We start from the raw sequence: 19,043 nt of genomic DNA, 5'->3' as shown, positions 1-19,043 counted from the left end.
GCACTGGTAGATTTTTTCACTTGTTTTGACTATAAAAACTCTGTCAGTACAGTAAGACAAAATACACATGTTAAAAATACATTCTCTGAAAAACCGAAATATCTTATGCAGTGTTTCTAAAACAAGATAAATCAATTTGATCTTGTTTTAAGGATTTTTAGATATTTTTACAGGAAAACAATACCAAAATTATTATCAAGAATATGATTTTTGTCCTAATATCAAAGATCTTACTAGAAAAAAAGAAATTATGATCCAACGTGAATTTTCTTGATAAAAAAATATGATTGTGTCTGGTAATGTGCATGTAAAATGGCTAGAAATAGCATTTTAGTTTAGCGTAAAGCTGACAATTTACACAAGGTTTATTTTTATTTCTTCTGCTCCAAACTTACTTCAAACGTACTTCTCTGTCTGCTCGTATCAATGTAACACATCATAAGAAAGTGTTTCATCGCTGTTCAAATGCACTTTGGATCGCATCATTTATATGTATAAATGTTTTCCATCTGAAAGGACTAAATATTAAATGAAACAAATGTCAATAAAATGCAAAGTAATCTCTTCAGTAATCAAAATACTTTTAGAATGTAACTGTATTCTAATTACCAATGATTTAAATAGTAACTGTAGTGGAATACAGTTACTTATATTTTGTATTTTAAATACGTAATCCCGTTACATGTATTCCGTTACTCCCCAACACTGTGTATATGTGTTAGGGCTCCTTCCAAAATTTCAAAATGGGCAAAGAAGTGATGAATAGGTTTAACTGAATAAAAAATTATATGGTTTTTCTAGTCCTGTATTCACATACTAAACTGCCCTTTTTTAACGTTTGAATTAACAACAAATTAATTGGTCACTATAAATATTCTATGGCCTACATTTATTTGGACACTTGTATGTGTGTGTTTTTGTCTAAGTGTGATTAAATGTGCCAGATATAGCGGGGTGACTTCTTCTAAAGGCCATTGTTGTCTTTAGTTTGCTCACTGGCTTTAGAAAATCAATATAAGACAAAAACACTAAATGAAACAACACATATTCACTTCAGTTGTTTTCTCATTTATTTCAGAACAGCAAAAACAAATAGAGAGTTTTTATATTTTATAATATAATCATAATTTGGTGGTGATATAAACGTAATGTTAAACATCAACAAAAGCAAACAAAACAGAACATTGGTTTGCTAACGGAACATGATGTGGAGTCGCACTGAAGTCTTCAGATTCCAAGAGTCTCTTCTGTCACCTGACATCCCAGCAGCACATTACCAACACACACACACTGGGACACACTGCCCACTGAAACACATGTAAAGTAATAACTGTACACACTGTAGTAAAATATGATCAAACATCTCACGAACGTTGACTGGAATGGGGATCTCACCTTTCTGAGAGCGGATCCATGATGCCGCCTTCATGGCCACAAACTGCCACTCAACCTGATCATTTATTTTATAGCCGTATAACCAGATGAGAGCCAGAAGAGTGGCCCAAACTGACTGATTCACCTGTAACACAAAACCACACATCATCCGCATGTGTTTGTCATTGGACAACGTGCACAATCATTCATACATTTATTTCAAACATCCCACTTGTTCTGGTTTCTGATTGGTCAGCTCATCCTCTGTCTTTCCAAACACATGAGCCAGTGTGGAGTTCAGATCCCAGCAGCCTGACGCCTTCTGGAGAGAAACCAGCTGGAGCAAAGAGTCCTTCTGGAGCTCAACATCGACTGAACACACACATATGTAAAATGTTTATTTTTCTATTCTGTTGACATTTGAAATGATTTACTGTATTATTAATTATTAATAATCTGAAATGATTAATCTGAGGGTATCGAATGCAATAAGAGCTGTTTCCCAAACAATGGCAAACTATACCTCAATTCTTTCTTCCTGAAAATAACTTGAAGAATTGTCAACAGAACCATTAAGGATTCCGAATTGTTCATATATATATATATACCTTCTTATTTCGCTTGTGATTTTGTTTGACCAGACAGCACAACAAACAATGACAGCTATCGTGAGTTTTTGCATTTGTTTTAGATTTTGAAATGAAAACACCTTTAGTGAGACTGTATATTAACTGTCTTTTTATAATTCCACTCTTCTGTCTTTATACAGGAAAACCTCTATAGACTATTAATCAGTCAGGCTTCAGAAATGGACATTCCACTGAGACTGCCCTGCTGTCTGTCACCGATTTTCTGAGACAGGTGAGAGCTGGCACCAGATCATTTGTCTTTATTCTACTGGACCTATCTTTAGCCTTTGACACTGTCAACCATCAGCTCATCCAGTCCACCCTCTCTGCTCTGGGCATCACAGGAACTGTGCTCTGCTGTCTCCTACCCTCAGATAGGACTTTCAATGTAGTCTGGAGAGGTAGGGTGTTCAAGTTACATCAGCTACTTACTGGGGTACCTCAAGGCTCAGGGCTTGGACCACTTCTCTTCTCTATATACACAACTGTGATGAGGAGGAGGGCAGGGCCGGGCTGTGAGGGTACACGGCTGGCCCCCAATCGTGCTAATCAGCCGGAGAGGGATAAAGACGAGCCGGAGGCGGCAGTTCAGAAGAGAGAGAGATGCACGCGGCCATGCTGCATGTTTGTTTATGTTTGTTTTAAGTTCAGTTTTATTATTAAACTTTATGTTGACTGTTCAGCCAGTTCCCACCTCCTCCTTGCCCACCTTCACCCCGTTACATTGATGCCGAAACCCAGGAAGGAGGAGGGATGCGCTGTCATGGAGTCCTCGCCACTGCCGGCCGCCTGGAGCAGTGGTGCCGCTGCCAGGGGCGGAGGGGCTCGCTAACGGCCATCAGAATGCGGAGGGGTGTTCCATCCACCAGGGGTCAGAGGACTCGCTGCCGTCCACCCGGGGAGGAGCGGCTGTCGTCCGCCAGAGGGCGAGGGTTTAAGGTTTAAGGGGATGAAATTTAAGACATTTTAAAAATAATTTTAGACCATTTATGTAACAAAACATTTATTTAATTTTTCTTTGTCATTAAATATCGAGGTCAATATGTCAAGTTAAACTTTGTGAAAAAAAAAAAACAATTATTATTTGATATTCTCAGATGGCTTCAGGGGGCTGTGATCGATCTGAAACAATATTATGTGCCTATTTTTTATGAGTTAAATTCCTATTATCTCACAAATGCAACCAAAATATAATCTGAAAATTGTATTGACCTCTCTGAAAAGTGCAAATCCAGTATCCACATTAGGGTATCCACAACAAAATAAGGTCCTTTAGTTGTTGAAAAAATTTAATCGTACATATGATCAGCTCTGCACTATCCTTTCGCCGGAGCTCGCTTGCATTTCGAGTGAAGACTGGTTGACGCACGCACCTGCGAGCTTCAGAGACACTGCAGGATAGAGCAGAGTGCATCACTTAATCGCGCAACAAGCATGCAAAACCAGGCTTCAATCAACCTGTGCACATCTGTGTCCCACATAAGAAGCATATTTAGTACTAATGAGGCAAAATTTATATTTTTACATTTGCTTCGCCGGGCCGCTGAATACAATGAAAATGAAAGTGGCATGAGTGTGTCAAAATAAAGGTGCATCTTAAAAAATATATAATATATCCAGATTGATGGATTGTTGCACACCTAATTAATACATAAATAGCAATATTTGATTAATGTTTTTTTAATATGTTAATTTACATGAACCATCCAAGAAAACAGATTCAGTCGAATGATTTGGACATACTAACACTACATTTAATAGAAAGAGGACAGTGTGTTTGATTATTCCCTCAACTCAATTGGTGTGTACATTTTAAAACAGCGATTTAGTGTTTGATCGCTACTTGTCGGACACTAAACACCACCTCAAAGGTGGGGATTTATAGAAAAAAGGTACTTAAAATATCTTTTACTCACCGACACACATCATATCGCTTCTGAAGATATGGATTTAACCACTGGAGTCTTATGGATTACTTTTATGCTGCTTTTTTGTGATATTTGAAGATTCAAAGTTCTGGCCACCATTCATTTGCATTAAATGGACCTACAGAGCTGAGATATTTTTCTAAAAATCTTAATTTGTGTTCAGCAGAAGAAAGTCACACACATCTGAGATGGCATGAGAGTGAGTAAATGATGAGAGAATTTTCATTTTTGGGTGAACTATCCCTTAAAGTGACAGGAACAGCTATTTTCACTGCATATTTGGCTCGGTGCACAAGATGGAGCCTGTGAGCTTCCATGAAACAAGTTAGTGCATGCTTCCAGTCGTATGAGCGCTCATTGAAAATGAGATCATGGTGTGAGCTGGGCTTTATGGCGCGTTCACGTCATGTCGGAATTACTGTAATTACGAGATGGCAACTCGTAGATTCTGTTCCCATCCTCAGATGTCACTGTAAAAAAAAAAGGCTACTCGCTGTCGGCCAAGATGAATTTATTCCGGGAGAGAAAGCATCCAATTACGGGGGATTACTGAGATAAAGCAAGTAATACATGGCTGGTCACGTGATCTCAATATAGCCACACTCATGAATGTGCACATGGCACCTTGTGTACAATAAAGCACATTTTACTCATCTCATGTGAGTCTGCATATTTTGAAACATATTTAAAAAAAAAAACTTTTCTTACTATTACTAATTTTTCAGTTTAAAAGTTAAGCAGTTAGCAAAAAAATATCTTAAGTGCATCTTTAACATCCTTCTTTATCAGCACAACACTTGAATTTTGTGTTGAAGCCCTTATGCAAGTGATCAAGCCTTTAGTGTTTCATTCTTTACATCCGAGTATGTTTGCATCACTTACACAGCTCTGACTCCACAAAATCATCCATATCTTCACAGGCTCCTACAGACTCTGTATCTGCAAAGCAGCAAAGACTTTCTAAACCTTCAGACATGGAGGAAAAACAAAAGTTAAGAAAAAGAAAATATAAATAAATATATAACAAGTAGGCAAAACTCTGTACTTATGTTTGGTTCACTTACACTCCTCTGAATCATCAAAACAGTCCATTATTCCACACGCTTCACTGAACTCTATATCTGAATAAATGTCACTGTCAAAACCTTTATACATGGAAGAAACAAAAAGAAAATATATAAATATAATAAATATAAATATAATAAATAATTATATAACAATTAAGAACAATTTTGTAAGGGGGTACGTGAGGTGACAATGGGGGTACGCGAATACAATTCTGAGATTTACCGTACTTTTAATTTCATCAGTCTAAAATAACATTCAAACCCAGTTCATGTATTTCTCACTGGCAAAAATAATTTTGTGTCCTCTAGTGTAGAAACACCAAAATGGTTGTGTCACAAATGTCAGATTAATATGCAATGAAATAACCGTATCTTTTGCGGTTGAAAAAATGCATCTACTCATGCGTCGTGCATCACACAAGTATCTTTTTTCGCCAGCCCAGCACACTGCAAGGTGACGTAGCTTAGTGATTGCAAGTAAAATTGATACTTTACTGTTTTACCAGGTTTGTTTATTTTAGTTTGTCTGTTTTTTATTCGCAGTTTAAAACGTAATTTGTATTTAAGGTTAGATGCATGGGTAGTTTTGATTATGATGGTAGAAGTTAATAAGCTTTGATGATAGGTGTCAGACATCCGGTGCAGCCAAATAATTTTCCACATTCACACGCAGTAATTTTCACTCACATTTGCTCGCACGCTAGAGACCTATTTTTACATTGTTGCATGATATTTTTTCAGCAAATGAGAGCAACCTTGCTAACAGTGTCAAATGTGACATAAAAAAGCACCTTGAGCTGACCGCACAATTGCACAGATACTTACCCACAATGCTCGAAGTCGACTGGCGATGTCATACCTGCAATGATGCGCAATTTCAGGCACAGAACCGAACACTATTCTTGCATACCGTGTTTTCTCGGATAACATGTTTGTTATTAACACAAGTGTCACGGAAAAATTACGTCGTTGTGGAGAATGCTGCTTACTGACTAGCTGAATGTATACAGGAGTAAAGAGTATGCCACTTATATAGTGCATGTAAATGGATACGCTACTTTCTCACAAGAAGACACATTCTGTCATCTATGTAAACGTAGTCAGTTACACAGAGAAGCTGATGTCATCTTGAGTTGTTACCTAGTTACAGTAGTAAACAGCTTCAAGCAAAGTAATGGTCTGTGGAGATTTCATGCTGTCTTATACCGAGATCTTTAGCATTGAGCAAATTGAAATCTCCATGAATCTTCCATGTTTAATTAAATATGTTATTTAATTCATTTAATTTATACAGTCTCTATAGGCAAAATCATTCATTCAAGCTTGATTACACTTCCTAGCGCTTGACACATGCGGTGAGCACTAGATGGCGCTAGGAAGTGTAATCGAGCTTGAATTCATGATCGCCAAGGAGACGCCTGATTTCAGAATTTATAGTAACACATGGATTAAACCACTGAAGTCATTTGAATTACTTTTATGATGCCTTTGTGTCCTTTTTGAAACTTAAAACTTTGGTCAATTTTTCACTTGCATTAAATAGACAAACAGTCTATTAAAATATCTTTATTTTTGTTCCACAGAAGAAGGAAATTAATACACATTAGAGATGACATACGGGTGAGTAAATGATTAGAGAATTATCATTTTTGTGTGAACTATTCCTCTAAAGAGATCGACCAGTGGTTGTCATGCGATCGACCATCAATCACGATCAATGTAATGAGCATCCATGCAATAGGATCTTGGCCCTTAAAAAAGTTGGTGGGCTGTTTCTCCCAATCATACTTTAAATCTGAAATGTGGAACTTTTTCAGTGTTAAACTAAATTCTCCTATCCCAGGTTAATATTCAAAGGCAACTTTAAGTTAGCCATTCGTAGGTTGATGTCTTCAAAAGCTGTGGCACTCAGATCAAAACACTAATATGTTTGTCTGAGTGGCCCGTCCAGCCCACCACAACCACACTAACTCAACCAGTGGCGTGAGTTTGGGTCGGGGCTATCTGTTTATGGAATCTGTATAAAAGCAGTTTTTAGTTTGGTAATTCCATTTGCTGGCGCAAAAATTACACACTTCAGCTTCAATTTTAAAATCACACATCTACATCCACTCACAATCTGAGTAATAACCTCCTGTTGGCACTCTCCTCTGCAGCAGGGGTCCTTTCACAGTCTGTCTGCTTTCTTTGTTAATGGCAATGAAGGCTGTATGAACACAGCTCACTCCTGCCTGAACACTGAGCTCCACCATCCTGCTCTTGATATCCTCCATTCCTGCACCACCTGCCCTCTCCTGCTGCTCCAGCGAGTGAATGAGGGACCGAGCCGCCAGACGGTGGATGGCCAGTCTGCAGCAACATAGATGAAATCTGAAAAAAACTATTTACTGAGATTTAACACTCTGCTCGTGCTCCACTCCGGGTTGTTCATTGCTTGAAAAATAAATACACAATACTTGGAGAAATGTTACAATGTGCTTTATTGGAACACAAAATTAGCCCAAATCTATATGAAATGATTTATTTTAGCATACTTTTGAAACATGTCGGCAACATTCTCTGGGTTAAATAAATTAAATAATTTATATATATACCTCATTATGTAGAATTATGTATGTAATTATGTATGTACCTCATTAAGTAGAATGAAGTGTGCTTGTGTTGGAATTCAACAGACACTGGAATGGAGTGCCTGCCATAAATGTTGAGATGCTGATTTAAGAAAAATTTGGAGTGGTCTCTTAATTTTTCCCAGAGCTGTATATAAAAACAAGGTCAAGCAGCAGACATTGGGGACAACAAAGCGACAGACCAGCAGATGGCGAAAACGACTCTCCACTGACCGGGATGACCGCCAACTCATTTGAATGTCACTCAACAACTGTAGGATGACATCGAGTGACCTACAAAAAGAATGGCAAACGGCAGCTGGGGTGAAATGCACGGCGAGGAAGGTTCGAAACAGGCTCCTAGGGCCAGGACTGAAGTCGTGCAAAGCTAGAAAAAGCCCTTCTTCAATGAAAAGCAAAGAAGAGCCAGGCTGAGGTTTGCAAAAGACCATAAGGATTGGACCGTAGAGGACTAGAGTAAGGTCATCAGATTGTTTCACTTTTAATTGACTATATCACTATTCCAGTGGGTCAGAAGTTTATATACACTAAGTTAACTGTGCCTTTAAGCAGCTTGGAAAATACCAGAAAATGATGTCAAGCCTTTAGACAATTAGCCAATAAGCTTCTGATAGAAGGTGTCCTGAATTGAAGGTGTACCTGTGGACGTATTTTAAGGCCTACCTTCAAACTCAGTGCCTCTTTGCTTGACATCATGGGAAAATCAAAAGAAATCAGCCAAGATCTCAGAAAAAAAAACTGTGGACCTCCACATGTCTGGTTCATCCTTGGGAGCAATTTCCAAATGCCTGAAGGTACCACGTTCATCTGTACAAACAATAGTATGCAAGTATAAACACCATGGGACCACGCAGCCACCATACCGCTCAGGAAGGAAACGCATTCTGTCTCCTAGAGATGAACATAATTTGGTGTGAAAAGTGCAAATCAATCCCAGAACAACAGCAAAAGATTTTGTAAATATGCTGGAGGAAACAGGTAGACAAGTATCTATATCCACAGTAAAACGAGTCCTATATCGACATAAAGGCTGCTCTGCAAGGAAGAAGCCACTGCTCCAAAACCACCATAAAAAAGCCAGACTACAGTTTGCAAGTGCACATGGGGACAAAGATCTTACTTTTTGGAGAAATTTCCTCAGGTCTGATGAAACAAAAATGTTACTTTTTGCCATAATGATCATCGTTATGTTTGGAGGAATAAGGGTGAGGCTTGCAAGCCAAAGAACACCATCCCAACCATGAAGCATGGGGGTGGAAGCATCATGTTGTGGGGGTGCTTTGCTGCAGGAGGGACTGGTGCACTTCACAAAATAGATGGCATCATGAGGAAGGAAAATGATGTGGATATATTGAAACAACATCTCAAGACATCAGCCAGGAAGTTAAAGCTCAGTTGCAAATGGGTCTTCCAAATGGACAATGAACCCAAGTAGGGGTGTAACAGTTCTCGGTAAAAAAACGAACCATACGGTTCACCACCCACGGTTCGGGAAGTACTGGCACCGTGGTCGGTTCACCTCAAGTTTAATGACGCATCTGGAGCACAAGTTTTGGTCAAGAAAACAAAGCATCAAACAGACAGGCACAGTTACAACTTCTGCTAATGCACCTGAATGGATTTGTAGATGTATACGCTCTGCCTGTGTTTCACGTGGGTCAACTTGATGACATCACTGTTCTGCACGCGTTGTGTATAGTTGAAAATGGCAAGTGGAGAAAACGATCCGCTGAGAGAAAAGCCCCCTGCGTTTCTCCTTTCTGGGAACATTTTCTTTTTGCAGTCAGTTACAACAGCGATGGTAAAAAGACGTTTACAAATCAGGCACTGTTTGCAGACATCGCTCGACGCGAGTGCGCGTGGCTTGAATCTATCGCGAGCATCAATAATGCGCTTTGATTAGTGGCATTAAGATGCCATTATTGTAACACATTGATACATGATTAATCTTTTATGCTGACATCACCCAGGAAAAGAGACGCAGGTAAGCCGAAACGGCACACACTCTCTGCCAGTGCTAATTCGGACAGACATGAAACAATAACTAAAGCGTTTGGAGAGTTCATGTGGGATTTCCACGTATGATTAAAATACTTGAGCAGCATTATCAAAACATCCCTTCTTGTAAGCATTTTAATAGCAAGGTTATTCCTTTTATAGTGATGTACAGCTTCCGAATATTGAATATATGTTGAGATTAATTTTAAGTGCACTTTATGTTGATGCATGTAGTGTGCAGGTATTAAGTGTGGTGGATTGATCCGCCCCTCTGGCTCGTCATCGTCACCTTCAGCCAGGCTCATGACGGGAGTTGGGCGGGAGAGCAAAAAGAGGTGCATAATTAATAAGCCTCGTTTGGTCAGCGGTGAATGAAGCACACCTGATGGGGATAATGCTTCATCACCACTGTCTTTAGAACACAGTGCGCACCTCTTCTCGGGGAGCCGACTTCAAATCTCCATGTGTGCACACACAGCCATCCTCGCACGCCCAGGACCAGAGCTGGGAGGGATCGGACAAGTGGACGCACTGCCGGACCCGTTCTTCGGACCCCTGGACGCCGTAATGAGTCGCCGGGGTGAACAGCTCACGTTGCCGCCGATGGGCTAGATGCCGGGCCGCCTTCCCCTCACGCTTGCCGCGGGCCTGGGAAGATAGGCCGCCAGTGACGCCGTCGCCCCACGCGCCATAGACTTTGGAGGGGAGCGTGAGTGGCCGACTGACCCAGCCCGTGCCTGGGCTTTCCTATGAACACTACCCCGCCCCTTTCACGGAGCCCCGTTCACTGCGAGGATGCCAGATTCCCTCTTATATTGTGAACACTATTCCCCCTTTGACACTTTATTTCCCCTTTTGGACATTTTACGTTTATTATTGTTTCCAATAAATGCCTCTCCAAAACTTGACGTCACACCCACTGTGTCTGTCTCTTGCTCACCCTGCCACAGTGGTGGAGAATGTGGGCACTTTTGTAGGCAAAGACGGCACAGTTGGGCACCAACAGTTACGTCACTCTTCCTCTCATTCGCCGGTTCGATGGAAAGCCTGGAGTGGGACGGAGAGAACACGAGGACGGCCTCCCAGCGGAAGCAAAGGGTAAGTGGCACTTAATAAGCATTTACCCTGTAGTTGGCTGAGGCTGTCATTAATTCAGGTTTTTTCTCTGTTCCCACCTGGGTGCGAGTGAGAGGAGGAGTTGGTCTGGAGAGGTATCCCCCTTAAATCCACTCCGGCCATAGGGCCTGGTTGAGGAAGTAGCATTTCCGTGTGGGCTGCTAAAGAGTGTGCACCTCCGGCTCTGGATTCCATGATTGGATGTGAGCGTGGGAGGAGGTGCCGACGGGGTGACACTTGGGGGGAGGGGGGGGGGGAGATGTGGCGGAATGATCCGCCCCTTTGGCTCGTCATTGTCGCCCCGCCTCTTAGGGCCGCCCTTCAGCCAGGCTCATGAAGGGAGTTGGGCGGGAGAGCGAGAAGAGGTGCATAATTAATAAGTCTTGTTTGGTCAGCGGTGAATGAAGCACACCTGATGGGGATAATTCTTCATCACCGCTGTCTTTAAAACACAGTACACACCTCTTCTCGGGGAGCCAGCTTCAAATCTCCATGTGTGCACACACTGGCATCCTCGCACGCCCAGGACCAGAGCTGGGAGGGATCGGACAAGTGGACGTGCTGCCGGACCCGTTCTTCAGACCCCTGGACGCCGTAATGAGTCACCGGGGGTGAACTGCTCAGGTTGCTGCCGACAGGCTAGATGCCGGGCCGCCTTCCCCTCATGCTTGCCGCGGGCCTGGGAAGATAGGCCGCCAGTGATGCTGCCGCCCCACGCGCCATGGACTTTGCAGGGGAGCGTGAGCGGCTAACTGACCCAGCCCGTGCCTGGGCTTTCCCTATGCACACTACCCCGCCACTTTCACGGAGCCCCGTTCACCGCGAGGATGCCAGATTCCCCCTTTTATAATGAACACTATTCCCCCTTTGACACTTTATTACCCCTTTTGGATATTTTAAGTTTATTATTGTTTCCAATAAATGCCTCTCCGAGGCTTGACGCCACACCCACTGTGTCTGTCTCTTGTTCACCCAGCCACATAAGTTAAAATGTTGATTTAGTAATTAAAGAAAATGTTTTTTTTAGTTAAGGACCTTGACGAAAATTAACCATGGTTTTACTGTAGTAATATTGTAGTAACCATGACTGCTGTCACCATGGTTTTCTGAACAGAAATCAAGGTTTTGACACAATTAACCATGGTTTTATAACAGTAATACTTTAGTTTCTATAGTAACAATGATTTTACTATATATTGTAAACATGACGGTAACCATGTTTATATTGTGGTTACTATGATTTTATGACAAATGCCATGGTTAAACTATGGTTACTGTTGTAAAACAATGATTGTTATTTAAGGGTAAACCTGTTGAAGTGTTTACCAAATAGATTATTCTTTGGATTTACTGAACCGTACCGAAACCGTGACCCTAAAACCATGATACAAACCGAACCGTGATAAATTTTAACCGTTACACCCCTAACCCCAAGCATACCTCCAAAGTTGTTGCAAAATGGCTTAAGGACAACAAAGTCAAGGTTTTGGAATGGCCATCACAAAGCCCTGACCTCAATCTGATAGAAAATGTGTGGGCAGAACTGAAAAAGCTTGTGTGAGCAAGGAGGCCTACAAACCTGACACAGTTACGCCAGTTCTGTCTGGAGGAATGGGCCAAAATTCCAGAAACTTATTGTGAGAAGCTTGTAGAAGGCTACCCAAAACATTTTAGTTAAACAATTTAAAGACAATGCTACCAAATACTAACAAAGTGTATGTAAACTTCTGACCCACTGGGAATGTGATGAAAGAAATAAAAGCTGAAATAAATAATTCTCTCTACTATTATTCTGACATTTCACATTCTTAAAATAAATTAGTGATCCTAACTGACTTAAGACAGGGAATGTTTTCTAAGATTAAATGTCAGGTTGAGTTTAAATGTATTTGGCTAAGGTGTATGTAAATTTCTGACTTCAACTGTATATTGCCAAAACGGGGAAAAACATTAAAATTAAATCAAATTAATAAATTCCCAAATGAAAAAAGACTTAAACATTATTAGGTCTATGTATTATTGCACTTTATTTATTTAATTTATTAATTAGCCTTGCCCTTTAATTCTGTGAACAAAAAAAGAAACGAAAAAAAGTTGGTTATATGACACTGTAAGAATGTTCTAAAATAAGAGTAAATAAGACTATTTTTTAGAAAGACTAGATAAGACTATCAAAAATATGTTTCCAAATCTGAGTTCACTTTCAGAAATACTAACTTTTGAATCTTTTAAATCTTTTAAATCTACTCTCCTCTATCTCAGCTCGCATTTACTGAGCTTCTCCATCTGCAAATGTAAATTGCATAAATAACGCCACTAAAATAAATTCTAGATGGCAATTGCGAAGTCAAACTACGCCATATTAACAAACTCATAAGTTCAGTTGAAGTTTTAGATTGTTAAAAGTACAATTCTATTTAATGTGGGACGTAACCCAGTTGAGATAGCAATACATTAGAGTAGAATGATAATATGATTAATCAAAATATTTAATTGGGGATAGAGAGAGAGATATGTATAACTGACATTTAAATTTTCTTCCACATGTGAATGGATATTATCTATTTCTGGACACATCTTTTAAGGCTCCACAACAAACCTTTGGTCTTGGCAATTACCACCCCACTCGCATTCTCCTTCACTGTCATACATTTTCATTATACGGCAGTTGAGTTTCAAATAAGGAGCTGAGATACAAGCATTTAGTTCAAGGCAATTTTTACTAATTAATAGGGAGCGAGCGTGAACCCAGAATATAGAGAGTGAAAGTTAAAGTAGGAGGTGCAATAACCATGTACCGCTGCTCAGTACTAGTGTGTAACACTGCTTAACACATGGTAAATTATTGCATTATACATTATGGGCCATTAGCAGGTGTTGTACTCATGGAAGAGGTATTAGGGAGGCCAGCAGGGTGTGCTCACTCTGTGGTCTGTGTGAGTCCTAGTGCCCCAGTATAATGACAGGGACACTATACTGCAAAAAGGCACCATTCTTTGGATGAGACTAAAAAGATAAAAAATCCCAAAGACTAGGGGTGTAACCCTGGCATCCTGGCCAACCCCCCGGCCCTTCTAAATCATGGCCTCCTAATAATCCCCATCCATTAATTGGCTCTATAACTCTACTCTCTGTTCTCCATCAATAGCTGGTGTGTGGTAAGTGTACTGGCTCACTATGGCTGCCATTATATCATCCAGGTGGATGCTGCACACTGGTGGTGGTTGAGGAAAGTCCCCTGTTCACTGTGTAAAGCTCATTGAGTGTAGTGTCAGAAAAGCACTATATAAATGTAACATTCATTCATTCATGATGCAGCGTTAGTGGAGCACTCTTGAAGCGAGAGAAAACAATGACGCATAGATTTTCAAAAAGCCCGCACCTCGCTCTAGGCAAAATCATTCCGCTCCACTTCCGCTCCGCTCACATAGTCTGTTATTGGCCATGAAAAGCAAACAATTGATGCTACTGTAATTTAAATGTTTAAAATGACTTAAAACAATATTTTGAACATTGTTATAATTTTAAGGTGAATCTGACAGTTTCCAACACAAAGCTTTATTTGTTGAGTAAGAAGCTGTTGTTGTCTGTATCTATAAATGTGTGTGTGTTACCCAGTGTCTTCAGTTGGTTTAAGGCAGAAGTGGAGCTGGTTTGTCACTGGTTGACCTTTCAGGCTGTATGTCACTGTCACAGTTCCCTCAGAGCTTCCTGAATTCTGTAAGTGTGGGAAAGGGAACCATAAGTTGAAGATATGAGGATTTTACAATCTATACTAATGAGCGACATTGGTCTTCAATTCACATTAAAGCAAAACATGCTAAAAGCTCTTACCTCTCCATTAAGATGGGCATAAATTAGTGCCCTTTGACCCTGGAAGAGCACATTGATGGGTGGGGACAGGGTGTCAACAGTAATGCTGTCTGGCACAGTCCATTTCACAGAGATATTAACCACTCTAGGCTTCAGCGCAAATTGTAGGGACTGCATCACCTGATACAATTTAAAGAGAATGATAAAAATGGTGATACATATTCAAACCCTTTTCTTTTAGTTATTATTATGCTCTGAATGTATCTTCTTTGTTTCCAGATAAACTCTTTGATCTGCAGTCTTACTTTGGGCTGCATACGGTCAGAGCCTGTGATGAACTGGGCATGACCAGATCCTTCTCTGGCCATTCCTGTGATGAGGGCGGCACTTGCACCCTCACCAATACCGAATGAGAAACACCTGAAGACACAACAAAAGCTCAGTTACTCAAACACAGCAGTTTATTGCATTGACTAATTAGCATAATCTACCATGAATCAAACTCTTACATTGGAACAGGGTAATATGAGCCCACAATGTAAATTATAAAGCCATGAAAGACAGCCACCTGTGAGAGTGAACATGTCTTTTCACCAGGTCCAGCACCTCTTTAGTGTTTCCAACCTCTCCATCAGTGAATATGAACAGCTGCAAAAGGAAAAAAAGTCTTGGAGATGTTGGTTAAGCATCAAAATTAGTAGTTCTCAACAGTCACGACCCAAAATGGATTGCAGGTCTGTTCTGTAAAAAATTATGCTAAATCGAAATAATAAAATGCAACTAACCACATAATCATGCATAGTTAGAACAGAAAAATAAATAGGCTAATAAAATGCTTCCCATGTCTTTTGTTGTTGATGTAAAAGTCTAAACATCCAAGCAATCTCAACATTATTTCAGCAAGGGGTGTAACGGTATGAGATTTTCACGGTATGATAACCATCACAAAAATTACTACAGTATTACGGTATCCTGGTATTAAAGTGCATTGCTAATATTAGTAGTTTAATACTTAGCAGAAATATGAAATTTATATTTTTATAAAATAAGTGAATACAGCAATTAATTCCCCCAAGTAACATACATATATGCATTTATTTTTTTTTTTAGTTTTTCACCCAATTTGGAATGCCCAATTCCCAGTGTGCTTTTAAGTCCTTGTGGTTGCATAGTGATTTGCCTCAATCCAGGTGGAGGAGGATGAATCCCAGTTGCCTCCGCGTCTGAGACCATCAACCCACGCATCTTATCTTATCACGTGGCTTGTTGAGTGCATTGCCATGGAGACATAGCACGTGTGGAGGCTTCACCGCAGCATCCGCACTCAACTCACCATGTGTCCCACTGAGAATGAACCACATTATAGTGACCACGAGGAGGTTACCCCATATGACTCTACCCTCCCTAGCAACCGGGCCAATTTGGTTGCTTAGGAGACCTGGCTGGAGTCACTGAGCATGCCCTGGGATTTGAACTAGTGAGCTAGTGATCTCCAGGGTTGGTAGCCAGCGTCTTTTACCACTGAGCTACCCATATATGTATTTGTTGTATTTTTGCTTATAAGATCATGAAAGTAAATATGGCAAGTAAACCATAACAAATTATCAGGTTTTTTTTATTTCCCAGTTATCTATACAATATAATACATCAGCTGCAGATATATTGTGCATTCCTACTGAAAACTGTGTAAAGCCTGAAACAATCTTAAAAGTACTCTCTGTGGAATATTAAATGGTCCTGGTTTGGTTTCCTGAATGAATCTGGTGCATTTTGAGATGTTGTACCTGTCTGGGGTGATCGGGGTAACAGGGCTGACTGTAGATGTGTTTTAGCGGCTGTAAAATCTCAGTGCCGCCCATGTCTGCTTGCATTTTCTTCACTCTCTTCAGAGCCTCATCCATCGTGTCCTGATTGTACACAACACTCTTACTGCAATCACACACACACACTGTCATCTCCTCTCTTTTCACAGAATGTATTAATAAACATAACAAACAAAAGATTATTAAAGATCTGGTTACTAACGGGAAAAAGGACTCAAAATGAGAGCCGAATCCATAGATATTGAAGAAGCATCCCAATGGCAGACTCTTCAACAGTAAGAGTAAAGTGTCCTGTAAAGAGACATACAGTACACAGACATTTAAATGTGTCTCATAGGAATGCGTTTACTTATTCATGTGACCCTTATCTGAATGATTTTAAGCATTGCGCTGCTGCCACATGATTGGCTGATTAGATAATCGCATGAATAAGTAGTATCATAGGTGTTCCAAATAAAGTGGTCAGTGAGTGTGTATATATATATATATATATATATATATATATATATATATATATATATATATATATATATATATATATATATATATACAGTATATACAATGCCCTCCATAATTATTGAGACAGTGAGAAGAGTATGGACAAGGGAAGGAACGGCTCATGATCAAAGCATTCCACATTACCTGTTGTTGGGCCTCATGTATTCAGATAGAAGACAAAGGCAGGCCTTACACAGTTGTAAAATTTAACTCAGCCCCCACACACCAAGTCGTAAATCTTACTGATAAAAATAGCGCCAAAATCAAACAAAGACGAAAGCCTTGCTCACTAAAGGATCGAACTCTCAACTCCTATTGGATGAGGCACACAACAGAACGTCCCTCAAACCATGACATCATCAGGAGTAGAAATACCTCTGAAATGCTTCCGGGATTTGCTTCCAGCAACTTTGTTTGCAGTGTGTAGACGCAGTCCATCGCTGCTCTCAGGTGCAACCTCGTGGCACAAGGAAGTAACGTCCGACTTGAAACTGTAGCCATACAATCTCCATCTTGCTGGACGAGCTGAGATTACTCTGTGTTCAACCGAACACTCTAACGGATCTGAAGGATACCGCCGAGCAATCCGCATCTTCATCCGTTTGCCTGCAGAAGTGAAGAGATTAAAGATTTCTCTTCCATCTTCAATCAAGTCAACATTTCTGAAGTTCTCCACCAGCCCGCCAAGAATCAACAGCCGTGCCCGCCAACAGAGCAAGGAAACGGCCTCCCGTCATTACACAAGCCTCAAGGAACCAGGTTGGATTTAAAGGACGGATGAACACACATTCTACCTGTGTCCTCATGCGATTCAAGTAAGAGGTTTACGTCTGGGCAGAGATAGAATATTATAGTGTGTTATTCTTGTGTTTCAAGGTTTTTGCTTGTACAGTTTACGGACCGCCATGTCCGCTCATTATTAATACTCAGGGTATTAATTATCACAAATTTGTTTTGCTGTATTGTGGTCCAACCAAACTGGACTGTTGTGCATTTTCGCCATCGCGGGTGAGACCGGCAAGCTGTTTTGATCCATTAAGAGTCAAAGAATGCGGGACTGTTTACGAGCCGTCCACCGCGTCTCTGAGCAATAAACTAACAGCTGCTTTCTCTCCCATGATCGCGAAATCGGCTTTAGGGCCGTCATTTTATTCTCTCTCTCTCTCTCGTACTAACCACACACACACACACACCCCTCACAAACATTCTGGCACACATTTTTGGCTCGCAGATAGCTTAATGCTAAAGCCCAGCTTTGTCCCTAAGCTATCGTACAAGCGGATACACGCGGTAACTGGTAGACGCCAGTTCGCGGTCATATTCCCTGGCCGGAAGTCTCGCGTGACACTCTCCACGAGAGTCACGTCCGCCATTTTGTGCGCGTCCCTCCTTACACACACACACACACACACACTGTCACACACACACCTTATGTGTTATAGGATTATTTTAGTTTCCATATCTAATCATATCACTGTTTAGTTTGTAGTTGTAAGTCGGAAGTTTATTGACTGCATTGTATTAATTATTAATTGATATTACTGCATAAATAAACGTTGTTTATATAACAAAGAGAAGTGTTTTGGTTTGTTTTGCATATGCCTGTGTCATGCTGACGGGATGTCAGTGCTCGAATTCAAGTCTTCATTCATTGTTTTTTTCCCGAAAATCGATATTCTTCGGATGTCGATTTTCCTAAGAAAACAACCTAATATTGAGATTTATCTTTGATAATTGTTGATTTAAAGGATTAAAAAAAGCTAACATTGATTCTCATCAATGTTCTATTGATTTAAATAATTAATAATTATCTTTGATAATTATTAATTATTGCTAATAACCAAACTTGCTCCTAAGCGTAGCATACTACATTTACTGGAGCCCCATATGAGGTTTAATGAGTTAGATTCAATTAATTAATTAAAATATTAATTAATAACTAAAGAAATAATTATTAATTATTTCTGATGGTAACACTGATCTAAACAACCAGTAAAGCCCTACACTGTGAAACATGATGGAGGCAGGTGTTATAGTATGGGTATGTATGGCTGCTAGTGGAACTGGGTCACTAGTGTTTATTGATGATATGAATGTTGACAGAAGCAGCAGGATGAATTCGGAAGTGTTTAGGGCTATACTATCTGCTCAGATTTAGCCAAATGCT

The 19,043-nt window shown here is 40.3% G+C and overlaps 1 protein-coding gene across 3 annotated transcripts in view; it reads right to left on the bottom strand.

Annotated features, from left to right (window-relative positions):
- Positions 1-1,047: 1,047 nt before the first annotated feature.
- The window catches only part of LOC127436248 (von Willebrand factor A domain-containing protein 5A-like), a 29,026-nt gene continuing 11,030 nt past the window's right edge, over positions 1,048-19,043 (bottom strand). Inside the window, exons 7-18 of one of the 3 annotated variants that reach the window (XM_051690286.1) lie at positions 16,581-16,669; positions 16,340-16,484; positions 15,124-15,203; positions 14,861-14,975; positions 14,577-14,735; positions 14,357-14,460; positions 7,115-7,347; positions 4,996-5,076; positions 4,814-4,897; positions 1,607-1,746; positions 1,396-1,519; positions 1,048-1,307 (exon numbers count right to left, since the gene is read on the bottom strand). In XM_051690286.1, coding sequence (XP_051546246.1) covers positions 1,228-1,307; positions 1,396-1,519; positions 1,607-1,746; positions 4,814-4,897; positions 4,996-5,076; positions 7,115-7,347; positions 14,357-14,460; positions 14,577-14,735; positions 14,861-14,975; positions 15,124-15,203; positions 16,340-16,484; positions 16,581-16,669 — 1,434 coding nt within the window. In that variant the 3' untranslated portion in view covers positions 1,048-1,227. The other 2 variants (XM_051690287.1, XM_051690288.1) reach the window with 2 other exon arrangements.

Source organism: Myxocyprinus asiaticus, chromosome 46 (assembly GCF_019703515.2).
Source record: "Myxocyprinus asiaticus isolate MX2 ecotype Aquarium Trade chromosome 46, UBuf_Myxa_2, whole genome shotgun sequence".
Lineage (NCBI taxonomy): Eukaryota > Metazoa > Chordata > Actinopteri > Cypriniformes > Catostomidae > Myxocyprinus > Myxocyprinus asiaticus.
The sequence above is the reverse complement of the archived record's forward strand: the minus strand, read 5'-3'. Positions and strand labels throughout refer to the sequence as shown.